Source organism: Peromyscus eremicus, chromosome 4, assembly GCF_949786415.1.
Source record: "Peromyscus eremicus chromosome 4, PerEre_H2_v1, whole genome shotgun sequence".
Taxonomy (NCBI): Eukaryota; Metazoa; Chordata; class Mammalia; order Rodentia; family Cricetidae; genus Peromyscus; species Peromyscus eremicus.
Genome location: NC_081419.1, coordinates 101,601,233 through 101,618,125, shown reverse-complemented (window position 1 = coordinate 101,618,125; position 16,893 = coordinate 101,601,233). Strand labels below are relative to the sequence as shown.

Here is a 16,893-nt window from a genome sequence, read left to right as displayed (position 1 = left end):
ATTCTCACCAAAGGAATATAAGTTGTTTGAAAGGGGGGCATTACATAGGGATTATATAACTGAAAAAAATAGTAGCCAAAATTAATAAAAATTAAAAACACGTCTCTGATGAAAATGGCACCTATGGAGGTGACAGGGAGCAAGTCTGTGAACTCCACGAGAAAGTGCTAGGTCTGAAAATTTGTGTCCTCTCTCTTTTCTCCCCCCCCCCCACTACCCCACCCCCCACCCCGAACCCAGGCCAAGACAGAATTTCTCTATGTAGTCTTAGCTGTCTATGGCTCTGTAGACCAGGCTGCTGGCCTGGCACTCACAGATCAGCCTGCTTCTGTCTCCAGTGCTGGGATTAAAGGTGTGTGCCACCACTGCCCAGCTGGTCCTCTCCCTTTTCAACTCTTAATCACCAAAGAGATGCATTTGGAGGTAGGAACCCTTGGGAGATGAGTCTATCACATGAGAAAACTTTCATGAATGGACTGAGCTGTATCACAATTCAAAGTCCAAAAACTAAAAGCAAAAATTTGGAAGACAGCTTGAGAGAACCAATGCAAAGGGAAAGATTTACAGGAATGGCAACAAATTTCTCATCTGAAGCCACAGAAGCCGGAGGGGAGAGGATTCAGGTTTGTTTGTTTTTTGTTTTTTGTTTTTTGTTTTGTCTGTCTGTCTGTCTGTTTGTTTGTTTGTTCTTAGCTCAAGAATAAAAGAATGATCAAAGCAGGTCTTAAATCCAGTGAAACTGTCTTTCGTGGCTGAAGGGACTTCCAAGGAGTTATAGGTAATTATTAGTTATGGAATGTGGGTGCTGAGATCTGAATGTGGGTTTTCTGGAAGAGCTCTTAATCATCTCTCTGGCTCCTTGGATTTATTCTTGATGGAGTATAGTCTATGGGTTTAGATATATTTATGGTTGCATGCCTCCAATGTCAGATAAAGCAGTTTCACCCTAAACACCCTCTGGGCCCCTCCAATTCAGGCTTCTCTTGGGTGGTCTCTTCTCGCCTTACTCTGACCTTTGTCCTAGTAGAGTGGGCTGAGCTGGTGACGTGATGGGAAGACAAAGCATCAGCAGAGTGGTGGTAGCAGCTGCAAAGGGAGCCTCCATCAAGAGCCACAGGGACAAAAGGGCAGCTGGAAAGGTCAAAGGTCATCGAGGGTAGAAAGAACCAGGACTGTGGAAGCAGAGAAGGTAAGATAGGGCAAAGAGCCTAAAACAAAAATCAATGCAAGTTTGTGACTTCTGTTCCCAGAGAAGAAAAGCTGTGGGTCCTGGTCGCTGGAAGAGGTCTCAGGAACTTCTAAGCTCTAAGGACCAAGGTCTCAGACACCCCAAGCTGAGAGCCCTAATATCAGTTGCCCGAGAGCTATAATGCTTGTTTCTGTAAAGCTGATGTGCCAGTACCCAAGGCCCATGCTGTATCTACTGTTTCTACTCACAGTGGCTGAAAGCCTCATTACAACAGCTACAGAAACCCAGTGCCAGGCTTCCGGTGATTAAAGCCCTAGTCTAACATGTCTCCAACTTGAGTTCCTCCAGCAATCAATTCTGACTTTGAAAATCAAACGTGACATCGTGCATGAGGAGACGAGAAAACAACTTGAAGCAACCGGTTCTCTCCTTGCACCACATGGGTTCTGGGGAATCCAACCCAGGTCACCGGGTTTGGCAGTAAATGTGAACCTTCTGGTTGGACTATAAAACACATTTCAAAGCATATACTTAAAACAACCACTAGATGGAACTTGTTCTTCATGTGAACTGTCACCACAACTGACTTACAGTTATCAAAGAAATCAAATCAGAGCTGGATGAAAAGCATTAGGGAACACCTGGAAACATGAATATTTGTTCATCACAATAGTCCACCTAAGTGTCTAACAGTCTTTAAAGCAGGGGACTGAGAAGCTAGGCAGCCGGTAAACCAGAGCCGTACAAATCACAAGCACTCTAAAGCTCTAAGCATGTGCAGGTTTGATGGTATATTCTCCTCATTTAAAGACCTTTATTGGTCACTTCAAACACTGTATAGCAATGGGGTATAAGTCATACCTAATAGTTTACTTAGTATTTTCGCAGCTATAATTCCTATTCTGTTTTCCTGAGTCTGCAAAATATGGAGATGTGGCAGATGTTGCTCCCCGGTCTCACTCTACATACAGGGGCCCCACAGAACTAAGAGACTTGTTAAATCTAAGAGTCAATGGCACTCATGCCAGAATTAGGAGCCAGGCCTGGCATGCTCAGGGACATGTTGGGTCAGCCATGAAGAGTAGTGACATGAAAGAGAGGGTCCAGCCGTAACCCCAGCACTTCCCTCACCACCTGACTCGGCCACCAGTGCTCTGTGTGGGGTTGTTCTTGAAAAAGAGAATACAGCCAATTACTGAGAACACCAATTACCGAGAAAGTTCTCTGCATTATGGCATGCAACTAGCAAGAACTGAAGTCGAAGATTCGAGGCTCCACCTGTCCTGACAGAGGAGTTGCTGGGAAGGGGGTATCGGTGGGGCAGTAATGAGCTCTCAGAATGAGAGAGCTCTCCAGGAAGCACGGTTCATAAGGCCAGAATCAAGGCACAAGGCTCTAAGTGAAAACATAGTCAAGTCACACATGCCTGTAAGAGTGGCTAAGATAAAAGTAGACCACGCCAAGTGTGAGCAAGGACGTCAAGCCGCCAGATGTCTCATTAGTGGTGTTGGGATTGTGAAATGGTACGGCCACTTGGAAAAGTTTGATAGTCTCTCATGGCATTAGACATGTACTTCACGTACAACCCGTGATTCCACTCTCAAGTATCCACCCAAGAGAAAAGAAACCTTCTGTTTAGCAAACAGCAATAGGACTCAAACTGTCCACAAATGTTTAACACAGCATATTTGCAACCATCCGAAACTGGACACAGTCTTACAGATGTAGGATTTAGATTGAACTCTGTGTGAAGGGGTGGAGACACTTGGGGCAAGGGTGAAACGGTAAGGGGGTGGGGGAGGGTAGCAAGAGGAAATATGAGCAAGGTACAATAATATATACATATGAAAGTGTCATAATGAAATCCATTATTTTCTAGGCTAACTAAAAAAGCTGATTACAAAACATTTTGCATATGGGGAAAAAACCCTAAAGACAATCCAAATGTCCCTCACATGGGGAGTAGATAAGCCCACTATGCTGTATCCATACAGTGATACAAAATGAACATCATTTGGATGCCTCTCAAAGGCAAGCATAAAAAGCCAATCTCAAAAATGTTAATCCTGGGGGCTGGAGAAATGGCTCAGCAGATAAGAGCTCTGGCTGCTCTTCCAGAGGACCAGAGTTCAATTCCCAGTGACCACATGGTGGCTCACAACCAGTTATAATGGGATCTGATGCCCATGCAGGTGTACGTACAGACAGAGCACTCATACATAAAAAATAAATAAATGCCAGTGGTGGTGGTGGCCATAGTGATAGTGCACGTCTTTAGTCCCAGCACTCGGAAGCACAAGCAGGCAGATCTCTGTGAGTTCAAGGCCAGCCTGGTCTACAGAGAGAGTTCCAGGACAGCCAGGCCTACACAGAGAAATCCTGTCTTGAAAAACAAAACAAAACAAAACAAAACAAAAAAAGTAATACTGTACAAGTGCCATTTTATAGCATTCTCAAAATGACAAAAATAATGGAAATGGATAATACCTCAGTGGCTGCCAGAGGCTAGGGATGTGGAAAGAGGTTGACTCTACAGGAGAAACACAAAGGGGTTACTTTGTGATGTTGTACACCTGATTGTAGTGTTGGCCATACACAGGGATAAAATTCCACAGAAACACACACACATGTGCATACACACACACACACACACACACACACACACACACACACACACACTCCTAGAGTTCTGAACAGATGCTTCACATAAAATGTTATACAAATGATGAGCAAACATAGAAGAGAATGTTCAATGTCAACAGGCATCATAGAAAAACAAACTAACACCATAATGCAATGCCAGTGTACCCATCTGGACAGCTAGCATTGTTTTAAGTGATGCTATCAGCTGCTGATGAGTGATATGAGGCTATAATGTAAAGACAACTCTCCTAGCTCGCTGTGGGAGTGTAAAGTAGTATAAGCCCTTTAAACGATCTGGCAGGCTTTATAAAAACTAAACATACAGCCATCCTTTAACCCAATGGTCACAGTCCTGGGTTTTCACTCAACCGAAATGGAATCACATGTTCACAATGATCCTGTCATACCAGCTTAATGTGAAAAACTCCCAGCTGGGACAGCCCAGGTCTCCACCAATAGGAGAACAGATAAATAACTATGGTTTTTCATGAATGGCAAATTAGAAATAAGAAGGGATGTAGTGTTGAGACACATAAATGGCATGTGTTAATCAGGAAAACATTATATTGAGCTCTCTCAAGTCACTGGCTCTAGAAAAAGCCAGCTATCATGACGTGAGGGTCTTTGGGCAGCTTTCTGAAGAGATCCACAGCAGGAAGAGATGAGATCTCCTACCCACAACCGTGTTCAATGGACCATCTTACAAGCGGTTCTCCCAGTTCTGGTCAAGCTTTACACAACAATCAAAATGTTGTCTTGCAGGAGACTGAGCCATAGCTAGCCAGATCAGAAGCTCCGAAGCCCAGACATGGTATGAGACCGTTTGTAATGTCACGCAGCCTGCTACCCTTTAGAGTAACTTCCTACTTATCCACAAATAACAAGTGCATACATTATTGTCATACATGCATACAAAATTGGGAGGCAGGAACTTGAATCTTACTTTTTTCATCTCTAGCATCTTATTTTTAAAACACTCTAATAATATGTAATGTATCAAGAACAGAGGCATGCATTATAAGTTATATGTCATGAAATTATTGCCAAGTAGATTTACCTGTGTAACTCCCCACCCAAGTCAACAGGGGAAAGGTGTTCCCAAACCAGCATACAGAACGTGCTCTCGGTTTCCCTGTAAGCCTCTACTTCCTTTCTCCTGACCAAGGCTGGCTGCTATCCTGGCTTATACCTCCATAAACTACTGTCTACTTCTTTTGAATATTGAAGAAATTGGATTATACACTATGTGTTTGTTCTTTTGTGTCTGGCTTCTGCCATTCAGCATGGCTAATGAGAGTTGTTTCTGGTGATTGTTGTATCCATAGTTCATTCATTTCATCCCATTACTGTAGGATTGGATCATTAAATTAGAACACACCGTAAAAAGTTGAGAGAACAAATTGCATGATTCGGGTTATATTAAATTCTAAAAATAGACAAAACTAATCTGTAACAAGAAGTACGGATAACAAAGTGGTGATTACCTCCTAGAAGGTAGGGTAGAGGTTACCGGGCAAGGGATAAGGAAACATCCTCAACCACTATGATGCCTTGCTCTACCTACAGAGAGTCCTTGCCACCAAGAAGGCTCTTGCAAGTCCACCGTGAGTGATGCCACCCATGGGCAGGCAATCTTGGATTGCCTAAGAAAGCAAGCTGAGCAAGCCATTTAGAGCAAGGAAGAGCAGGAAGCAACATTTCTCTGTGGCCTCTGCTTTAGTTCTTGTGATGCTGAGAAGGGTGTGCTGGGAAGACAAACATTGACTTTAGTAAGATTATGCTTTGTGGGGAAGCAACGGAAATGAATTCTGCTTCATCAGCATTGCAAGGGAATTCCTCAAACTGAACATGTAAATGTATTTTATAATCATCAAATCCTATTGATCCCCTTCCCAAATTATTTAATCTGCCTTTTCTGCGCTTTTCACAATAGTTCTCCCTTATTGTCATCTTTAATAGCCAAGTAAATTATAAAACATTTACATTGTGCTGACACACACAGGCCTATGTATTCTGGGTCCAGAGCCCCTTGGCAATGAAGTGTCCTTCATAGGCAGGTGTCTTAGTCCTTTTCACCTGAAGGCTGCTCTTCTTACGTCCCTTCCTGCCACCTCTCCCCTACTCCTACCTCCCTCTGCCTCTTCCTTTCCCCTCTCCTCCTCCCACCCCCACACACCCACCTTCTCTAGCTGGACAGATGCCCAGACAAGGTCTGACTGAAGGTAGAACATTCTCTGCCTGGTACAGGGTCAGTACCTATAGACCTCAGAGGCAATGCTCTACCCTTCAGTCAGCACGCCTATCCTGTGAATCACACCTACAAGTAGGAGTAAAGGATTGAACGTTATCACTCAAAAATGACACCTTGGGGCAGGCCAGGAAGTGCCATCTGTTGCCTGATGAGTGGATAGGGTTGCATGAAAGAGCAGAGGCTGAAGAGTGGGTGGGAGACTTTCACAACTCACTAACACAAGGTGCCCAGACCTCTTTATCCTGCTCAGTCCTAGATCTGCAGAAGATTGAAAGAACACTTGTCTGCAGAGCCCTGGCTTCTCCCTAATGGACTTCCATTTTCCCAGCATGAAGCAGAATTCATAGAGAGAAAGTAGATCACTGGTTGCCAGAGGGCAGACTGGAGGAGAAACAGGAAGTGATTACTGAATGGTTACAGAATGTTTCCAGGAGTGATTAAACTTTGGAATGAAGTCACAGTGTTGATTGCACAACATTGAATACACGGAATGTTACTGAAGTGAACACCTAAATAAACAATTGTATGTTCTCTAAGTTTCATCTCTTCTCTGAAAGAACGACGGAAAAGAGGTGAGGAAGAAGTGAAGGAGAGACGGGGTAAGAAGAAGCCACCTTTGGAAGCTTTACTGTAGCTATGTCACTACAGGGACCCCCATACATACACGGGCGACCTAAAAAAGGACACACATGTGGGGAGGAATATCTTTGCTGAGAGACTACTTCACACAAATGCAGCCACACATTCCCATTTGCCTTGAGAGGCAGCAACAGCCCTCAAGGACCGGGCATCCAGTGGTCAGAGGGAGAATTGTGGAACAAGCACATCTCCTTTGGATCATGTCTCTCCCAACTAGTCACAAAGAACCAGTGCTGTGTGGCTCCTCTCATGTGTGGTATCTGCAAGGGTCTCAGAGAGAAGTCAGAAGGATGACTTCCAGGAGCTAAGAGGAAAGGGGGAACTCGTCTTTAATGGGTAGAGTTAGGAAGATAAGAAAGTTCTGGAGATGGTTGGTAGAGATGGTAGCCCAACAGTGCAAATGTAATCAGTGCCACTAAAGTATATATATGTATGTATGTATGTATGCATATGTATATATGTGTACATGTATGTATATATATAAAGTTTGTCTTAGCAAAAATTTATGTTATGTGTATTTTAGCACAATTTTAAAATTGTATTTGGAGAGGGAAGCATTAAGAAAACTTTATTTCCAATATTATTTGACTCTGAGTATTTGACTATTATGAAATACTTATGTGGATAAATAAGATTGAGAAAAAAATTAAACATGAAAAAGGCAGGAAGTAAAAGATGGATTGTTCCAAGGAAGAAAAAAAAGAAGGAAATGAAGAGAAAAGAGATACAGAAGCATCCAGAAACAGCCAAAGGGAGCCTTGTGGAGCATGACAAGGCCTTAGAGGAACAGAAACATCTACTAACGGGGCTTCTGAAGGTGTCTGTCTGAAGAGTGTGACATACCCCTAAGATGAAGCAACCGCTCACCACCTGGTCTGCCGTGACAGAGCCTCTGCTTGCCAATAAACAAAATGAAAAGTGTTTAGGAGCATATCTCACTTCCAGCACTGCTTTTCCCATCCCTTGTATGAGGGCACTTTCTGCTACTATAATGAAATAACAGAATCTGTATAGTTTATAAAGAAAAGAGGTTTGAGCTGGGGAGATGGCTCAATGGGTAAAAGAACTTGCTTGCAAACCTAATAACCTGAGGACAGCTCCCCGGAACCTACATAAAAACCAGATGCTATAGCATGACAGTGTGTAATCCCAGCATGCCTATGGGAAGTGGGAAGCAGAGACAAGAGACTCCTCAAACAGTGTAGAAAGGGGAGTACAAACACCTAATGTTTGTCCTCTGACCTCCGCGCACTCACTTTGGCACACATAATCAGACTCACACATGAACACCTCTCTCACAGAGAGAGAGAGAGAGAGAGAGAGAGAGAGAGAGAGAGAGAGAGAGAGAAGAGAGGAGGAAGAGAGAGGAAGGAGAGAAAGAGAGGGAAGGAGAGAGAGAGAGGAGGGAGAGAGAGGAAAGGGAGAGAGAGACTGGGCCTGGGAAACCTTAAAGGCCACCCCCAGCAACACACTTCCTCCAACAAGGCCACGCCTCCTAATCTTTATAATACTTCTCAAATAGTTTACAACTTCGGACTAAGCATGCAAATAGTATGAACCTACAGGCGCCAATATCATCTAAACTACCACACATGTTGTGATAGTTTTAGTTATCAACTTACTGGATCTAGAATCACCTGCTAGATGAGCCCCTGGAAATGCTTCCAGAGGATTATTTTGATGAAGTAAATTGAGTGCAAAAAACAGCCCACTGTGGGTGGCCCCATTCCCTGGACTGAGATTCTGAACAGTATAAAAAGGAGAAAGTAAGCCGAGCACAGATATCCGTCACTCTACTTCTTAATGGTGGATGTGATATTGCCAGCCTTCTCCAGCTCCTGTTGCCTTGACTCCTCCACAGTGATGCCTGAAACCTGAAACTGTTACCCAAAATAAGCCTTCCTTAAGTTACTTTTGTCAGGACTTAGAACCAAAAGATAAACACGAAGGCAGAGAATGTGCAAGGGATAATCTTAAGAGCTTCCAGTAAGCTCTACCTCTTAGAGGTCCTACCTCTACTTAATATCACCACACTGGGAACTAAACTTCTTATACATGAATCCTTGCAGAGCAAAACCACATTCAGATCACACAAGCCTTAAGTCACCTAGAATCCTGTTCTCAGAAAAGACAGCATGCTATCATCACAACAGCATGGCAGAAAAGTGTGGGAGCCCACAGAGGTTTCCTAGCGAGATCTGAGCTTGCTTTACACAACAGGACTGCATTCAGGGATGGCTTGACCATGTGCATGGTCACCAGGTGTTTGGGATGGTCTGCACTTGGTTGTGCTGCGGGGGAGGTCTTTTGCTCCACCCCTTGGCATTCCTTTAAAAGCCCTTTAGACTAGACAGAAGGGGCTGGTGGGTTTTGACCCAGGCCCTCCTGAGGCTATCCTGTGTTCCTAACTGTCTCTCTCCTCTATATTTCTATCTAAATCTCTTGTTCCTCACCCCTCAAGAGTCCCTGGGGTAAGTAAATGTGGGAGCTGGCCCCCCACAGAGAAGGAATAGACTTTAGCAAGTTAGGGAATTCCCAGGGTCTGGAGGACTCTAGTAGAGGAAATTTGCCTCAGAAACAAGTCTTTGAAAGAGAAAGAACCATTCCTCAGGAGGGGGCAGTGAGCTAAGCCCTTACTGCTCCTTATTGCTGAGGTCCAAGGACAAAAACCTGCCCTGAGGAGTATCTCAGTAAATAGGAAGTTTCATACTATTTTCTTCAGGGGAAAAGTTGTTTCCTGGACTCTTACTCTGAGAGTGTCTGACCTTACACAAACTTCCCACTGTGTACAGACCACTCAAAGAACTGGGCTGACACAATCCCCACCCCACCCTCAATACCTACTTGAACTTCAAAGGCCCATTGAGGGGGAGGTGTAGAAAGGGATTAATGACAGGAGGCTTAACACCACTTTCTTGGACAAGCAGATTTCATAGTTGCATCTTCCAGGCAGATTTTGCAATAGCAGAATGAATATTCACCCAGAAATAAGAGCCCTGACCTTCTAACCCCATAAAGATGAAATCTGATGGCACAAAGTGAACTTTCATATAGATATCAGAATCTTGAACCATTCAGGGGCCGGGGGAAGGGAACAGTAAAAATATTATCTATGCTATTATGATTCTGAGATTATGAAATAAGCAAGAAAGAATGGCAAAACATTGGGGTAGCGGGGTTTTGTCTTTTTTCTTCTGTGAGTGTAAAAGGGAAAGAGAAGGGGGGATGCACCTGTGCTGGTAGTTTTATGTCAACTTGACACAAGCTAAAGTCATCTGACAGAAAGGAATCTCAATTAAGAAAACGCCTTCAGAAGATGGGACTGTAGGCAAGCCTGTAAGGCATTTCTTAATTAGTGATTGATGGGGGAGGGCCCAGCCCATTGTGGGCGGTGCCATCCCTGGGCTGGTGGTCCTGCATTCTGTAAGAAAGCAGGCTGAGCAAGCCAGTAAGCAGCACTCCTCCATGGCCTCTGCATCAGTTCCTGTCTCCAGGTTTGAGTTCCTGCCTGACTTCCTCCAATGATGAACAATGATATGGAAGAGTAAGCCAAATAAACTCTTCCTCCCCAGTTGGTTTTCGGGTTATGGTGTTTCATCACAGCAATAATAACCCTAACTAGGACAGCATTCAACCAATGTTCCCTAAAACCCTATTTAAGGGTTTCTCTTTTACGCTTCACAGCAGCCAAGAAGCTCAGACATTATCTCCATTTGGGTGTGTGGGGGCGTTTTTTTGTGTGTGTATGTTTGTTTTCTTGTGGTATCCTGGATTGAGCCTTGGGAATGCACTCTCCAGCTGAGCTACACTCTCAGCCAGGAGCTCAGTGTTCAGGGTAGGGGTGAAGAAGTACCCTAGTGTTGCACCCAGGAAGTCAGCTGCCCAGAGGTTTGCCATTACCTCTGTCCCCAAGAGGTAGTGTGATATATAAGTTGGTGACCTTCTATTGGCCCACATCAGTAGTTTGGATTGTAGAATTCTGTCCCATGTTTTAAAATACAGTCACCCAAATGGAAAGGCTAAGAGCCACCCACAAAGAAATAAATTGAAGGCTTGGTGATACAGAAGTGAATATAGGCTAAAGGGATTCCCTGAACCCCTAAAATGAGGCCTCTCAATTCCTTGTTTAGTTGAGTTATATTTATTGATATTTATCCTCCTAGATGCTATTACAGAATAGATTTCAAATCTTTAAATCATTTTGAAGTAAACATAATACATCCATTAAGTGTGCTTTATAAAAAAGAAACTTTTTCAAAATAAAACAAAGTTAAGAAGAAAACCGAAACTGTTCTGAATTTCCATAAATTCTTTAATGTTTATTAAACATTACGGAAAGCAGCTGGAGTCTCACATCTGCTTTCCCAGTTAGTCTGGGGCTATTGCCCTTCATGTCTCGCTGGGGCCTGTTTCTGTGCATGGGTGAGAGTGTGCATGAAAAGCGTCTATGACACCTTGGGAAATTTATAGAAATAATCTTGACACTGTTGGAAGCCGTCTTGGGTATCTTCTAGAGTCTAGATACCTGGACCACACTTTGAGGACCATAGCCTCAAGAGCTATTAAGGACCTAAAGAGCTATTAGTGAGCAAAAGGGGATGAAAAGTGAGGGGGGCATTCTAAGACATACCAGGGTCTTCTCAAAGGGTACTTCAAAATCCACCAGTCTCTGCTCAGACTCTCTCTCTCTCTCTCTCTCTCTCTCTCTCTCTCTCTCTCTCTCTCTCTCTCTCTCTCTCTAGCTAGGGTTTCTCTGTGTAGCCCTGGCTGTCCTGGACCTCGCTCTGTAGACCAGGCTGGCCTCGAACTCACAGAGATCTACCTGTCTCTGCCTCCCGAGTGCTGGGATGAAAGGTGTGTGCCACCAAGGCCAGGTTCTCAAGAGAGACAAATTACACTTGAGATAACTGGGTAGGAGGGAGTTGGTTAATTCTCTCTGGAACACACTGACTTTTGTTTACTTTTGTCTGTTTTAGGGTGTTTTTTATTTGGGGGGTGGTTTTGTTTTGTTTTTGAGACAGAGTCTCTGTGGCCTCAGCTGGCCTGGATCTATGTAGCTGAGAAAAACGCTGAATTCCTGATCCTCCTGCCTCCACTTTCCAAGTGGTAGGCTTATAAGCGTGATATTAACATTCTAAATCGGGGTTTTCCTATGCTAAAACTACAAAGTGGCTGTAATCAGGCTTTTCAGAATTTCCAAAACAGGGTCAGTGACCCAGCAGAACCTAGGAGCAAGAGTTCCAGTGCTCATTCTCATGATTGGGCCGCTTCTACATCCATAAACTTAAACTGCACCGACCCCTGGATCTCCCCGTCTGGCCTGCGGTGGCGTCAATATCGGTGCCACGGACCTATCTCCTCCCTCCCCAGCTTTGCCGTTCCCCGGCACTGGCTCACCCACCCAGACTGCAGTACCCACCCTTCCCTGGCGGGGCGTCCATCCCAGCTGCGCGCACCCCATCTCTGTTTTCTGTCGGTTCTGCCCGCCACCGGTGGGACTCTGCCAGGCCAGGCAGAAACTCAGAAACAGATTTAGATGCAAAATGAGTCTGAGCACCTACTCCTGCCGAGCCCAACCAAACTTTAACTCGGCATCTTCAGAGAGAGTTGTGGCAGGAGGGACAGCTTTAGGAGCTCAGGAAGGTGAAGGTGGCGGGGGGTGACCACACTTCTGCTAGATTCCCTTCCTCACCAGGGGTGAGGATGAGGCTGGCTGCCGCTAAGGAGCAACTCACACCCCACCCAGCCTCACCAGGGGCAAATCCGGCTAACCCAGGCTGGGACAGGAGTCGCTACTCTACTGGGTACCTGGGCTGGAAGAGAGAAGAGCTCCCCAGGGCTCTGCGCAGCTTGTTCTTGAAGCTCCAGAATTCTCCGTCCAGGTAGCGGTGCAGGGATGAGTCCCCAAGCCCCAGGTCGGGAGTCGGCTCCATCTGTGTGTTTGAGGCTGCAGGCTGTTCTTTCTACACACCTCCTCAGAACTCTCGGCTTATGGGCCCTCCTACCTATCATTCCAATAGACTCATTTCCTCCCAGCTCACTGGCCTGTCTCCTCCCTCTTCACCTGTCCGTCCGTCACACACCCTCCCAGGCGCCCTCCCTCCTAGGCTTGAGGCAAAGAGCTGTCCAGAGCGTTTGAGCTCCACCGGTGTTCTCCCATCCTTACTAGGAATCACTCATTAACTCTGAGCCCTTATCCCACCAGTAAGTTGTCCCTCCAGATTTGTGGATCACTAGAAGCAAGCATCAGCTCCTTAAAAGGGATGCTGGTCTGATTTCTCTGGGCCACAGCCAGACAGACGCTCAGCGTTAAGCCATTTCATCTACTCAACAGAACCACCCACCCAGCCATTTTGCCTGGCTCCCAGGACCTGAGGTGGTCTGGTCTCTGCTCAGATCCCACCACCCCAAACTGGGCATTGTGTACCTTCAATCTGGAGGCGGTACAAACCTACAGGATGCGGGACAAGGTACTTGGGAACTATAGACAGGGGTAATGAACACAACTCACCCACCAGGAATCTCTATCTATCTATCTATCTATCTATCTATCTATCTATCTATCTATCTATCTATCCATCTATCTATCTTTCTCTCCCCATTATTGCTGTGGTCATATACAGGAAAATGTCCGCTTATCCCTTCCTTTCAAAGGCTACTTTGTGCTGTCTTCAGGTCAGGAGATGCCACCTCAAGGAGTAGTTTCCTCTGACTCATAAATTACCACAGGTTGATTGCCTTAGACAGCACAAATGTAATTATTTATAGTCCCAGAAGACAGAAATTGAAGCTGGATTTCCCAGGGCTAAAATCAAGGTGTTAGTAGGGCTGGGTTCCCTTTGGAGGCTACTGGGGAAAAATCTGTTCCCATGGCTTTTTCTAGCTTTGGGGGGGGGGGGGGGGAGGCTGCCTGCATTCTTGCCTCTCCGCTCCTTTCTCTGGCCTTGAAGACCATCACTCCGACCTCTGCTCCCAGCATTCCATCTTCTTTTCTTCTTCTCACTAGCCCTCTTGATTCCCTCTCAAATTACTCATGTACACTGGTTCCACCTGTATAATACAGGATAGCCTTCCTATCTCAACATCCTGAAATCACATTAGCAATGTCACCTTTGCCAAAAAAAGGCCACATATTCTTAGGTTCCAGAGATCAGGACATAAGCATTATTGGTGGGCCAGTTGTTCGTCTACCACACCATCTGTGCAACTTCAAGAAGCAATACCTACCTGATGGCAGAGAGTAACATCCCTGTTCCCACGTAATAGAAATCCAGGAGGTGGGAGCATTCAGAAGACTGAGTGGTTGGCTCAGGGTCATTCTTTCTGCTCCACCCCTCTATATTTTCTTTATCTTTTCATTTACACTTGTCTCTTCCAACCTATAGTAAGGATGTTGTCAACTATCATGTGTGCCAAACATCTTCTCCTGTATTTCATGGCAAGCAATACCACATGGCTGTGTGTAACTTGGTCACCATTAGCACCCACATTTTAGGGTTTTTAAAGACAAAAGTTTATTTCTCACCCATGCCACCTGGGAATTCTACTTCTGTCCTCTCACTTCAGGTCCCAAATGATAGAATCATCAACATTGTGTCGCCACACAGGCTTTCACAGATGGAAAGGACACAGGTGACATCCAGATTCAATTCATCAGGCAGAGCATTTCACTGCTGACTTGGGAAAGTAACATCCTAGGCACGCCCAGAAGGCCAACACCCAAATCAATCTGTGAGCAGTGCTAGTGACTACTGAATCTGCTACTTTACCTACTCTGCCTTCCACAGGTAAAGTGAACTCCCCTCTCTGCAAGGGAGGCAACAAGGACCCACACTGTCACAGCATCAAGTCCAAAGTCCCTTCAGGAGGCACAATGGTCACTGCATCAGTCAGGATGTATTTTCTCCTGACCTAAAGATCTAGAAACTAGGAAGACAAGTGACTACACTGTCTTCTATTGCATGCAGTTCAAGTGGAGGTGGGGAAACCTTCTGCTGTTACAAGTCCCCATAAATTTTTGGAGAATTGTGCATTACATGTCTATGGAAGATACTGGAAGAATGTTGTTGGTGAATTTAAATATGTACACACAATATTAAATATAGACACACATGAATATATGTGTGTGTCTGTGTACATATGTGTATGCCCATATGTATGAATACATATATAGATATATACATATACATATATGCCCATATATATGGGCAGGAAGGATGGTATTGGAAGGAGGTTCATTCTAAGAAGTGACAGATGATGAGGACAGAGAGATGGCTCAGCAGTTCAGAGCACTTATTGCTCTTGCAGAGCATGCAGGTCTAGTACCCAGCACCCACATGGTGCCTCACAACCATCTATAGTTCTAGTTCCAGGGGACCCAATGCCCTTTTCTGATCTCCATAGGCACCAGGATCACATGTGGTGGATACGTAGATGTAGGCAAAATACTTCACACATAAACCAAATATTTTAAAATTTTAAAGAAGTGATAGGAGATAGACAAAACTGTCATTGGTTTGTGGCATGCTTAATGAGCACATGGATCCAGGAGACACCAAAAGCACAAAAGAACATGGTATGTTGGCTGACATTGCTATGACAGCCATTTTTTAGCAAGAAGTGGGCTTAGAAAAGGCACAGCTGGTCAGGCCTGGTGGCACACACCTGTAATCCTATCATTTGGGAGATGAAGACAAGAAGGTCATAAGTTCAAGGTCAGCCTGGGCTACATGAGACCCTATCTCAACAAACAAACAAAGCAAAGACACAGTCATTTTGCAAGTGGAGTGAAAGGGAATAAAGAGGAACTTTCGGGGTAGAGGAGATAACTGCTTCATAACTTCTTTTCTATTAGGAAAAGATAAACCTGAGTAGTAGAGAGGTTTTTGGGGAGGGGGAAGGGAGCTGTTTTTAGGACAAAGGTTAATTAGGACTCAAGACCTCCAAACTCTACACTATGACAAGGATAGAATCGAAGGTCCAGCTTGAACCCTGGTGACAAACAGACTTCACTCTGACAAACAACCCCCTCCTCACTCCCAGGCCACACTGCTCCAAATGATGCCCATGTGAAGCTTTGCAGGCTTCTGGGTCAGAGACCAAACCTAAATCCACTCCCCTACTGACTGGCAAAGGATACTAGAGATGACACTCATACTCCAGACTATCCTGGATGATACTAGAAGATACTTTTCACATGCCACACCTTCTTCCAAGGGCCAGAGAAACATAATCCTTTTCCCTGCCCAGAGCAGTAAGAATCAAAAGTTCGTTAGCCATCTCCAAAGCACTTCCTGCGAATCTTTTAATATTAGCAAGGAGAATCTGTGAAATAAACAACTTGGGAAAGTTGCCTTAGACTCACTTGGCTAAACTAAATAGGTCCACTGGCCACTGTTTCAGTTTCCTGCCGCAGAAATACTACAAGCTGATAGGTTAGCCACAGAAACCTATTTTCTCACAGATATGAAGGCTGTCAGTCTGAAGCTGAAATGTCTGTCAGCAGTGTCTGGTCCTGTGAGCTATAGGGAAGAATCCTTCCTTACGTCTTCACAGACTCTAGTGGCTTCCAGAAATCTCCAGCATTCCTTGGTTTGTAGCTGCATCGTATCGTTCTAATAACCGTCTCACTCATCATGTGACCTTCTTCCTTGTGTTTATTTTCAAAGTTCCCTCTCACACAAAGACACGAGTCACTGGGTCAAGAGCTCAGCCTAATCCAGTATGTATGACTTCTTCTCAACCTGATGACATCTGCAAAAATCCTATTTCCAAAGAAGGAGGACTTCTGAGGTTCCAAATGAACATATTTTGTGTGTGTTGGGAGTACTAGTCAAACTATTACACTCACCCCAAATTAATCTTGGGCCAATAAATGGAAAGAAGTAATCACTGTTAGTTTAGATAATTGATGTCTGTGTTAACCATGTACCAGAGAACCTAGGGGTTTTTTTAAAGGCTCAGTGGCACTCTTCCCATGTTCTAAAGGTTGAGCATAGACATTTAAATTTTCAGAAACCTCTTCTTCACCCTAGGTGAATGGTCCCCCACTGCTGCACAGTGGCTTGCTGTAACCTTGAAACAAATGGTGAGAGAGAAAAAAGATGGTCTGTGTAATGTTACTGTACCCGAGTTGGTTTCCGGTTTTGATCACAGCACTGTGGATATTGTG

The 16,893-nt window shown here is 44.7% G+C and overlaps 1 protein-coding gene across 1 annotated transcript in view; it reads right to left on the bottom strand.

Annotated features, from left to right (window-relative positions):
* Nucleotides 1–12,714, bottom strand: part of Acoxl (acyl-CoA oxidase like) — a 291,245-nt gene extending 278,531 nt beyond the window's left edge. The window contains exon 1 of the mRNA XM_059261383.1: nt 12,531–12,714. Coding sequence (XP_059117366.1) covers nt 12,531–12,655 — 125 coding nt within the window. The 5' untranslated portion in view covers nt 12,656–12,714. The remainder of the gene's footprint in view (nt 1–12,530) is intronic.
* Between the last annotated feature and the right edge of the window lie 4,179 nt (nt 12,715–16,893).